The sequence below is a fragment of the Anser anser genome (genome assembly GCF_964211835.1).
Source record: "Anser anser genome assembly, chromosome: 7".
Lineage (NCBI taxonomy): Eukaryota > Metazoa > Chordata > Aves > Anseriformes > Anatidae > Anser > Anser anser.
The window spans coordinates 24,431,754-24,443,695 of NC_139727.1; the positions used below are offsets into that span (position 1 = coordinate 24,431,754).

At 36.0% G+C, this 11,942-nt stretch overlaps 1 protein-coding gene across 3 annotated transcripts in view; it reads left to right on the forward strand.

The window, feature by feature from the left end:
- The window catches only part of TBC1D12 (TBC1 domain family member 12), a 41,571-nt gene that overhangs the window by 27,230 nt on the left and 2,399 nt on the right, over nt 1-11,942 (forward strand). For 2 of the 3 annotated variants that reach the window (XM_083843215.1, XM_083843216.1), the window contains 10 exons: nt 80-195; nt 2,328-2,410; nt 3,930-4,047; nt 4,368-4,474; nt 5,050-5,130; nt 6,530-6,624; nt 7,368-7,439; nt 9,207-9,335; nt 9,652-9,761; nt 11,505-11,763. In XM_083843215.1, the coding sequence (XP_083699341.1) occupies nt 80-195; nt 2,328-2,410; nt 3,930-4,047; nt 4,368-4,474; nt 5,050-5,130; nt 6,530-6,624; nt 7,368-7,439; nt 9,207-9,335; nt 9,652-9,761; nt 11,505-11,763 (1,170 nt within the window). The other variant, XM_083843217.1, reaches the window with a different exon arrangement.

An 11,942-nucleotide genomic window follows, 5' to 3' on the forward strand; every position in this document is an offset into this window, starting at 1 on the left:
CATTGTTATACAGGTAATACGCTTACAGATTAGAGGGGAGTCTGAAAGTCAAAATTTAATTTTTATCAATGTCGTTTAGGAATATGAAGCACGGACAGGAAGAATGTGTAAGCCTCCACCCCCATCAGCAAGACGTAAAAACATGGAATTTGAACCACTTTCAACTACTGCATTGATTCTGGAGGATCGACCAGCGTAAGTATGATTCTGCTGTGGAAGTGATGATGACTGAATTTGTTAGATGTGTTTCTGATAAGCTAACTCTTATAATTCTTATACAAAAGTATCTGTATTATTCCATCCCAGATAATAAACTAACAAGTACCTCCAGAAGAACCTGCAAATATACAACAGTCTATATGAGAAATTCTTTCTTACCGTAATGGGACCACTGGTCAGTTATATGCTGTGTATCACAGCTGATTTTTGACAGTGTTGTATGCACCCTTAATCAGGAAAACTACTGAAGATTTGTAGGGATTTCTTCCCTGTGTATACTTCCCCCTTCTGGAAACTTATTTCCTAGACCAGTATGAAAGACTTCACAATTGCAGCTGTCACTTTTGTGAACTTGGAGATAGCTTACCAGAGGAGTGTATTAACAAAACAAAGTATTAGGTAAGTAACTGCAGAAGTGGAAAGAATTGCCTTTGAAACCCAAGAAATAAAAAATGAGCTTTCAGCATTTATGACAGGAAGGTACTATGCCAGCACAGTTGACTGATTTGTAGGTACCAAGATAGAGTTCACTGAAACAGTTCTTTGCCCATGTTCCTGTTATTTTTCCTTGGCTTCTTAAATCTACAGTTGAAGGCAATAAAACAGCACCTGTAGATGCAACAAAAACTTCATTAGGTACAAATAAGAATAGTAATGAAAAATTAGTAATAAAATGGGTAGTATGTTCAGCTACTATGCTGTCTTCAGCAATTTGAAGGAAAAAGGAGGACCTGCTGACTAGTAACAGAAGCTGTGAAGAAAGCAAATAGATCAAAGCTTTCAAATGGCACCCTGAGAAAACTTGTGGTGGCACTGTTAAGTGTTTGTTTTAACCAATTTCAGTTAGGAAATTGAGAGTATATAGCATTAAAGTGTTTCCGTGGAGACTCTCTCAAGTGGTGTATAACCTCACTCAGTGCTAAGACAGAAATATCTTGAACAAAGGTACAGATTATTGTAAGATTTTGTAAATGTTATTTACTTTAATGTTTGGGTGGAATAAGGCATATAGTAACTGGCTTTCTGATATGTTTCGATACTTTCAAAATTTTACAATTTTACAAACTTACAGATGTTTTTAAGAATGACACTTGTTTCAAATTTGACTGCTATCCCAAGAATATAGCACATTGCCACAAGTGTCATTCTTGAAAATAAATTCTACTCTCAGTTCCATTGGAAGTTCTAAGAAAACAATCTGTTCTGCTTGTATAAAAGTAGGGAAACTTTTTTTGTATGTTAAAATAACAACTGTCTCCTGCTTATTTTGAACCAAAGTAGAACAGAGATTGGGGAAGAGATTGAGACTGAACAATGGGTTCTGTTTTGTTTCGGAATGATCCTGCATGGTCAGTAGGAAGTGTGTATTTGCAAATTAGGGGGATCACTCTGCAGCCAAAAAAAAAAAAAAAACAAATTTGAAGCTGGCTAACAGCCAGTTCTGTAGCAAGCATCCTTAACTTTAGGTCTGACATGAATGGGATCTATCTTTTCTTCCTTTGGTAAATCTGTCTTCTGTTGTGAATTTTATGGGCCTAACTGTAATGAATAAAAAGCTTTACATATTATTGAAAATACATAATCACAGTTCTTGTGTGAACAAATGAAGAATTGACATGTAGGTATATTTAATGACTAGAATATGCATGTACAAAAATGTATCAGAATAATTTCGTAAGGAATATCAGTATTTCCCTTTTATCACTTCATGCAAATTTCATTTGGACTTCATTTCGGATGTTCAACAAATAAAATAGCTTCAGAGACTGGTGACAGATGAGTAAGAAAAACTTTTCTGGCAGTAGTTTAATGTAAGTTGAAAGGAAAAAGATGGAAAATTGGAGATCTTGGCTATGTCACAGTGACTTAAGATAGCGTGCTAGTTTCTTGTGTTCTGGTCATGCCCTGGGGTATGCTATAGGAAATGAACAGAAGCAGTAAACATCTGGTAGTTGTGCATAAATAGCAGTCTTCCACTGCAGTTACTGAAACACTGATCGTGTGACAACCCCAGAGCTCACCTTACAGAGAAGCCAAACTAAAACTTGTTTTGAAATGGTTCAGAATGTCACTTGTGTGTATTGAATTCAGGAACAACTTGTTTTCAGAAATCTTCCTGCCAAATCAGTGGAGGAGGCTTTACGTCACCGACAAGAATATGATGAAATGGTGGCGGAGGCAAAGAAACGAGGTATGTTAACTGCAAGTAACTGCTATAACTGTATTTAACTGTACAGCAAAAATAAGTTCTGGCTTGCATGCTAGCAGGTAGAGAACAACCTAATTTAATATTTAGGGTATTTTCTGGTACCCCTGTACACAATTTAAAATCAAACTCAATTCTCAGTTTGTTTCCTGTTCTAGCACAGTGAATGTAACTGGGTTCAGAACGCAGTTTAACTTTCCTTATTTTTTAAGTAGAAACTTGATTTTTTTTAAACTACTTGTGTAATGTGATCAGCTAGAAACTTTCTCTATGCTCATTATACTCAGGCTCCTTTTTCAAGCAATGTTGCTACAGTTTTCACTGAGAACCAAAATATACTAAAGCTGACTGCTCAAAGATTATTTTTTTCCAGGAATTTGATATCAATTACAGTGTGAATACAGATGAAAACCTTGTTTTACCAATCAGCTGTACTTATGTGAACCTTTCTACTCCTACTAGATCTACTTTTTAAATTAAATGTGTCTGTAGCATTTGGTGCTATGTCAATCAATGAGTAGTTTGTTGAAAGGACTTCTGTGTTCTCATGACTAGTATTCAGGCAATAAGCTATTTTAAGAGTTCATGCTGCATGTTTTACTTGGTCTGTTGTTAGTCGGATATAAGCTTCTGAACTCATTGAGCCGCTATATAGATCTGTAGCAGCTTACTCTGAAAGATGTAATGAGAAATCCAAGGCATATGACAATATATGCATGCTAGGAGAGAAGAGTGAAATCTTGTAAGGTGTGATCTGTTGGCTATATACTCCAACTGCACTTTTGAAAGGCCAACCATGTGTAATATTTTAGTATGTGTGCCCTAGTATTCATTAAATTAACTATTGCTACACACAAAGCTTAAAAAAAACCCATACACCTTAAAGAAGCTGTTCAGCCCTGTATCATCCCTTTATTAGGGATGACGAGTTTACTTTTTTGATGTATCTAATGCACGCAGAAATAGAAAACGTCTTGCAACTTCAGAATGATTTTTCAGTGATGGCAAAGCTCTGTCCTTTTTAGATATTTTAATAAAGAGGCACCTACAGACAATCTATTTCTGACAAAATACTTTTGCCTTATTCCTGTTTAATTGTTCTGAAGAGTGGTGTAAGTCTGCTCATCCTTACTGAATAGGTCTACCCATTGGACATTACCTTCGTATTTGGTAGGTGAAGCAAAACACAAACTGGGCATATCTGATATAGAAATATCTTAGTTCCACATCTGTTGTAGCTGTATTGCTTTTTGTAATTGTAATTTTTCAGAGTGGAACATGTGATACATATTACGTTTTTTTATCTCACTTGTTTTTATAATGCCTAGCTTTTCTATAGAATTATTTTGTTTACCTACAGTTATCAGAAACAGTGCTGGATAGTTCATGTGCAACTGTAGTTTACCCTTGATCTTTCAGACACAATCAAAATAATTGGATAATTTGAATGATTTATCTAACAATTTATGTATACTAACAATTTTTGATGTGTTTTGCTTAACAGAAATTAAAGAAGCACATAAAAGGAAAAAAATAATGAGAGAGCGTTTTAAGCAAGAAGAGAATATTGCTAGCGCTATGGTGATTTGGGTCAATGAAATACTACCTAACTGGGAAGGCATGTAAGTGAAGTTTTGTTGTGTAAATGAGGCAAGTGTAGCTTGTTTCTCCTCTGGAACCTGAGGAACTGTACTTTTCCTTTTCATTTCTGTTTTGTCAAGAAGTTCTTTTTAGTAAGAGGTCATTACAGGGCAACATGAAATGTGCTTTTTGGGAGCTTAAAGTTTTGTTTTTCTAATGGGGATTTAACATAAGCAGAGATCCCTGAATTTTAATTTGGGAAATAGTATGTTGTTTTGCTTGTAAGTTGCCCAGTAATGTCATAAAACAAGGTGTGTAATATATGCTTGCTTTTCCCTCCCCTCCTGCATCCCTATTCTAGGCGTGCTACCCGAAGAGTTCGAGAGCTGTGGTGGCAGGGATTACCACCAAGTGTACGTGGGAAGGTTTGGAGTCTAGCTGTGGGAAACGAGTTAAATATCACTCCTGGTATGCCTTAACAGATTATACATATTAGTGAAAAAATCTGTTGGTTGAAACTTGGGATGTATTTGCTTAGAAGCAGGTGTTTCTGTATATTTATAATTGGACAGTCATAGCCTGGTAACTTATAAAAGTAAGGTTTAAAATCTGCTTATAAAAACATTTAAGTCTTGTAAGGGTTAAGGTGCAGATCCCCCACCCCAATTTAATGGTGATGTTTAAAATTGAGAATTTGTAGTTGTACTTTCTTGGGGGAGTGGAAAGGGAAATTGTTTTATTCCATAACCAATGAAATCCCAGTTTGAACTGGAATTGTACTAACACATACATGAGGTAAAAATCTGGATGATTTTAAGACATGACTTTCTTCCTGTAATTGGAATGTTCACCACAGAAGGCATAATACAGTGCATACTATAAAACTGTATTCCAGTAGTTAGTAGTAACCAAGTAAAAGCAAAAACCCTCCCTCCCCTTCATGGTAAGATGAAACAAAGCAAGAAAAACAAAGCCAAAAATACCTAGCATGCTTTTGTCTTTCAGGGGTGCTTTTCTTTTATTTCTGTTTTCTTTTCTTGCAGAACTCTATGAAATTTTCTTATCTAGAGCTAAGGAACGATGGAAAAGCTTCAGTGAGACAAGTTCTGAGAATGACGTAGAAGGTGAGATCTCCTGAATGCTAGACAGCTCCCTATTTATTTTTATGAACACATTAAATCTCATGAGTCTAGCTGCAATTGCAGCACTAGGAATACTTGTTAAGTCCTCTGGGTTATTCATTACTTAAATGTTAGTTGTTTTATAACAAGTCAGTGAGGACCTTAACAGTATTTTCTGCATCAATAAAGGTGCATTAAAGTATTGTACATGCTAGTTCACTTTCAAATGAATGTTTCTCTGGAGTCCTGAAGTTCTAAGGCTATACCTATGAAAACTTTAGATGAAATACAAAACTGAACTACAGCATGTGCTGTTGCTTACCTCTGCTTAGATTATTAATGTTGGTTTCCCTTCCACAATTTTGGGAAAGAAAAAAAATAATTCTCCACTTTCACTGTGGAACTGAAAGGTGATGAATGTGTAAGTTGTTATACTCTTTGGTTCCCACATAGGCTGCCCAGATGGCCTTTCCTCCCAAACCTATTAAATGAGCCTTTTAGCACACTTATATATACAATGGAGTTTTATCAGTGGAGTATTACTATCTCCTGTAGGGCTTTTCCTATTAAAAATAGCATCGCCAATGGATTTTTAATGATGGATAGATCCTTGTCACATGTAGTAACTTCTTGTGCAGTTAACAGCTTTTTTTAATGCTGTCTTATGCAATACTGTTAGTGCTACCTCCTATGAAATATATATATTTTTTGAGATGGTCTTTCTTTTGGGGGAGAAAATACCATTATTTTGCAACAAGTACTTTTTTTAAAAAAAATGCTTGACTTCGTAGGTGAAGTAGTGCTGGCTTCTTGAGATAATGATGCAATTAGTCTTTTTTATTACTAGTGTACAGAGTATATTTCAATGCTGTTGGTTGAAATGAGTTAGGAATGAAAAATCTGAGAATTGAGGTCTTGCTGCATCATGTTTAGATCAACAACAGTGTTCTCACTCCATGTTCTTGCCCAGACTCGGGAACTGAGGCCATGGTAGAAGATAGGGGAGAAAATGTTTTGAGGAATAGGCTGAGCAGAGTCAAATTCTAGTGAAATACAGTGGTGGTCTGGGCCTGTGTAGTGTTTTAGGAGTAGAAGAGAACCTGTTGGCTTTAAGTCTGAATGGTTTCAAGCTGTATGACTTGAAAAAGAATGAACAGATAGAGATAAGAATTGCTGATTGTTTCCCTCACTTCTTGGACCTGATAATACCAGGTATCAATGGAGGCTATTTAATGTAGCTCTTGAGAAGAGAGTTAACTTAGCACTGTAGAAGTAGTTCCAAGAACAAAGCTAAATAACCTTTTTTCCTCAGACTCTGAAAATCTTCATATACTATGGCAGCTTTATTCTGAAGTCTGTAGAATTGCCTGTCAATTTTAATGACTGTTGGTTTTGCTTGCAGATGCAAGTGCATCTGTTGCTGATCGTGAGGCCAGCCTGGAACTAATTAAGTTGGATATATCACGCACATTTCCATCCCTGTATATTTTCCAGAAGGTGAGAATTCTGTAACTTTAGTTATAACAACTTTGAACTTCTGCATAGTTAAATTAAAAAAAAAAGAAGAGTAACCTGGCCACCTAAGCATGGAAAATTTTTCAGAAGCTGTTTGTGTAAAACAACAAAAGTGAAATTACTTGTTTTTTCCACATACAACAGCAAATGTGATGAGATTAAAGTAGGATGCTTACTACATTCAAGTGGTTTTGTAAATGCTTGTAAATGAAGGATTATAAGGCTTTTTCTCCTGTAAAAATTGCATGCAGTTCCTATTACTGCTTACAAAATTACTTACATACCAATATGTGAATATTCTCACATCTAAAGAAATCCTGATGCATGTTAGTATACATTTTCAGGCTTTGATTTTTATACAGATACATACAATAATGAAAGTTATTTTATATACATGTGTATTACGGTAACTTGCATTACTAAGAATTAAAACATCCAGTGTCTCAAAAGGAAAAGCCAACTGTACGTGTATCAGGTATCCTCACTTTGTTATGTACTGATTTCCAGTAAATTATTTTATACTGAATTGTTGGTCTGTTGCTTTTCCCTTAACCTCTCGAAAGCATATAAGGTAATGCTTAGAGTAAAAACTGGTGGTGTTCTACATGTGAACAAAGCAATAATTCCATGGCTCACTTTTATCCTAATATACTGGCTCATTACCTACCTATTTGTTTATGTGTTTTTTGAAAAGTTTCTTCTCCTCTTCCTTCACCTTGTATTAGGGTGGTCCCTATCATGATCTCCTGCATAGTGTTCTAGGAGCATATACATGTTACAGACCGGATGTGGGATATGTAAGTATTTATTGTAAAATATTTATAGCATATTACGTATGCTTAAAATGTCATATGTTTATATATTAGATAAGTAGATTCTCTAAACTCCATGCTACTAGCTCTTCAAAAAAATTTAAACCTTGGCACTTACTCATTTCATAGTAGTTATAATGATGATAATTCTTAGAGTTATTTAAACAGCTGAAAATGTATTGGATGTTATGGACAAGTATATTATTTGGCTTGCACAGGAAATTTTTAAAACTGATTTTGTTCGCTAGGCATTCTAGCTCTGATGAACCAAGAGTATCTACAGGAAAAAAAACCTGCCAGCAGGCTCCCAGCCTGTTCTATCCTAGTGTTATTCCAACTGCTGCCATTTCCATAGTGATGTGCTATGATTCTAAGTCACATCTTAAAATCCAGAAACTCCTTGTTGGTTTTGCTATCAAAAGTAAATTGCTCCATCTGAGTTTACTGAGGATAGGATTCTTTGCAACTAAAACTTACTGTGTGCTTAAAAAAGTGGTGTCGGTTTACAGAAGCAGCTAAAATAACACAGATGCTTTTTTTCTTGCTTCAGAGGGTTCCTAGGAATGCTTTTCACAAGTTGTAATTGCTTTTTAGCTCAAGAACTTGAGAGAGTCTGATCCATGCAACAACACATTATTTAGCACAGGGTGTGTTTTCTTCCATGTCAGACATGCTTAGGACATCAATATCTAGTTGGCTTTTCATGTTTAAATGTTTTTAGCTCTGAGTTTGTCATCTGTGACATCATTTTTGGAGATCAGTCTTTAAATGAGATTATGAACTCTGCAGATTCTGAGACTGCTTGTTCCCAGGGTGGAGTTTTAAAAGAAAATTAAGTAATTTTTCATGGATAGATCTTCTCTTTCTCCTAGGAAAAGATAATACAACAATTACAGCTAGCCTGGATGTTTCTGATCATACTTCTTTTTCAATGTTAATATGATAGTAAATTTAATGTAATCTTATTTCTGCACCCATCCATATCACAAAAAATAGAAAGCTGCTAGCTGTTTTTGATGTATATTAATGCTTTCTTCCCTAGTTGTTTAAAATACTAAGTGCCTTTTTCAAAATAAGGAGCAGGCAGCATAAATGCCTAGAAACAGCAGAACGATCATAATTGCAGCTGAAATTCGTAGAATTATTTTTAGTATAATGAATATTCAGATCATCACTTAACAACTACAAGAATAATCTTCACTTACTGCAGACTGAAGTGTTTTTTGAGAGAAAGTAATCAGAAAAAATGTAAAAACTTGTAGCTAACCTCTTAAAAGTAGTTTTATGTTTGTGAACAAATACATATCTTCCCAGTGGCCAAACAGTATTGACTGTTCTGGAACAGAACTTTGTCTCAATTCCAACATATCTGCCTGGATCTAAACTGTCCCATATGCGAGGTTTTTCCTTGTCTGCTTTTCCCATAGCATAAGAATGAACTTAAAGCCAAGTTGTCTCTGTCCAACCTGTGCGGTTTTAATTTTCTTGCATTCCAAGTCCCTGAGGACTTGTAATCATGAGACCACCCAGAATTTCCATCAAGCACCTGAAGCCTGCATCTGAAGAAACACATTCAATTTTCTTGTTGAAATCTAACTGATTGCATGTATAAAGGTTTATCCGTGTTGTTTCTGCTCATATGGAAGTGTTACGTTATGGTGTTTGATATATTGCAGAATGTAAAATACTTGCACTTCCAAAGTGAACTGAGCTTACTCACTTATATTTGCCTGATGCTTTTCCCACTTGAAGGTACAAGGGATGTCCTTCATTGCTGCTGTGCTCATTCTCAATCTGGAGGAGGCAGATGCTTTCATTGCCTTTGCTAACCTTCTAAACAAGCCATGCCAGCTGGCCTTTTTCCGTGTGGACCACAGCATGGTATGCACATAGTTTTCTGGTTTTGAACCTCAGCATTCTTTTGATTTGAAGCATATTTGATTTATTGACTTCCCATTGTCCTGTTGAATAACGGAGAACTGTAACCTGCATTACAAAACCGAGAATACCAGATACTAATCCGTAGAGCACATTATCCTATTTTGACTTTTCCTCTAGAACTGCTTAATTGTTGTACTTATCCTAAGTAGTCATGTTGTGATGTGTTGAGATCCTCAAGTCTTGGTGGGATTTGTGTTATTTTATGACTTGGCTTTCTTGTGATGACTGCTTATGTGGTGCTTTACTATCTCTACAGATGCTGAAATACTTTGCAGCCTTTGAAGTATTCTTTGAAGAAAATCTTCCCAAATTGTTTCTTCATTTCAAATCATACAGTCTTACTCCAGACATATATTTGATAGACTGGTGAGTTCAGAGAATGTAGCAAATTGAATCTTACAACTGTTGGAACACTTTCAATTTTGCTATAGCTCTTTTCAGCAATACAGTGTAAGAAAAGCATTTGTTAGATGTTTGTGTACCTCAGCTTTCTAGGTCTCCTGAAATCCAGATGAACTGTTTTGTGCAGCTGCAGTTCTTCTGGCAGGATTCAAACTTTATAGACTCTGGGATTAGGAGTGACATCTGTTCAGACAGAAAATGTGACACACAAGAATCTTGTGGGCTTTTATTGTTGCAGGTAAGTCAGCTATGCATAACATAAGTAGAGGAGAGGAGGCTACGATGTCATAGCTGTTTATGACTGTAAGTGACTTGATGAAATGAGCATAATCTGCTGAAGAAAGTAAGAGTATAGGGATATAGACTTCAAAGCAGAGGATGGATGAAATATAGGACCTGGTACAGGAAAGGATAAACTTGGAAATACAGTGAACACTCTTAAGTAATGAATGCCCTAAAGCAGAGAGTACTGAACAATGGTATGTGCCTGTAAGGGAAGCCAATAACGCAGGCATCGTTCAAGTGTTTGTAGTGCTGCCAGATACTGAGTTTCTCTTCCTAAGTATGTGTGCATAAGTATCCGGTTCACATAGGATTATTATATGTGTTAGAAATTTCTAATAGTGTTAATTGAATTGGTTAGAATTAAATACAGAAATGGCATGTCATCCAAGTACTTGGGAATGAAGAACTTCTGCTATAAGATGCAGCTTATCAGTAAGCAGTAAGTCTCAGCAGGAGCAGGTTATACAATAACTGCAGTGAGCCAGGAGTGTGCTGCAGCACAGTTCAGATAGATAAGAGGTGTACATATGGTCTGGAAATAGAGTAATCTAGGATTTTGCAGAGCAGCACTGCCTCTGATTATCTGTGAGAAATAGATTCTTATTCCTGCCCATGTTCTGAAAATGGCCTTGAGGTAGTGAGACCTTCCTCTTAGGAAGGGAGAGTAGAAGAGGTGGTGGTAGCTGGTGGTGGTGTTCTGCAGTTCTTGAACCACTTCCCACTAGAAATAAAGGCAAAACAGAATGTGCTTTGGATCACAGGAACCACTACAAATTTATAAGTGGGATTTTACAATATGGTGCATACAGCAGACTGGATGCTCTGCCCTAGTATAATGAATGCATTCTTAAAATAAACTTATCGATTAAAAAAAAACACAATTGGACTTTGATACTAAAAAAAATAGTGACTGTCTTTACATTTTAGTGAGTTGTAACATGAATATAAATTCAAAATGTATCCCAAATATAGTTGCTGAATTCCTATCAGTGAGATGTAGTCTTCTACTGAGGTGATTTCTAGCTTTAGTTTAAAAAATGATGAAGAGAGCTGTTAGTCTGTATGACTTAAATAATGGGAAGGGTCAAGTTCTGCACTTAAAATCTTTGTCTTAAGTATTTATGTGACACCATTTGAATGTAAAGATGTTTGTAACTAGATGTTGTAAGCTAGAGCTTTCTAAAGGATGTGGCTTTGTAATGAAGAATGCCCTGTAGCTTGAGAAGAGGTGGGTTTCAGAATAAGAATTCTGACTTGAAAAACTGGAGACTTGTGTATCTTTGAAACGTGAACAAATAAGAACACGTGAAGTAACTTGTCAGGTGGTTGTTCTTTATTAATATAACAGATTTAAAGGAGGATGTATTTTCATGTTTCTGAAACAGGTTAAATTTATAACTGTGCCTTTTTTCTCAATTGTAGGATTTTTACACTCTACAGCAAGTCATTACCACTTGATCTGGCCTGTCGTGTCTGGGATGTTTTCTGTAGAGATGGGGAAGAATTTTTGTTTAGGACAGGGTTAGGAATCCTTCGGTTATATGAAGATATTCTCCTACAGATGGACTTTATTCATATAGCACAGTTTCTAACGAAACTTCCAGAAGATATTACATCAGAAAAGCTTTTTAGTTGTATTGCAGCTATTCAGATGCAGAATAGTAACAAAAAATGGGCACAGGTGAGTTTCTTGGATATACATATCAAAACTCAGGGGCTCATGTCAGCCCATGAGTACATGGGGCACTTCTGAGTGACTCTGCATGTCTGACTTCAGAGCAGTGGGTAATGCTGTTCATGTGGAACTTAGTTTTAGACTTACCTCTGATGGGAGATGCATATTGGTTTGTATTTAAGGAG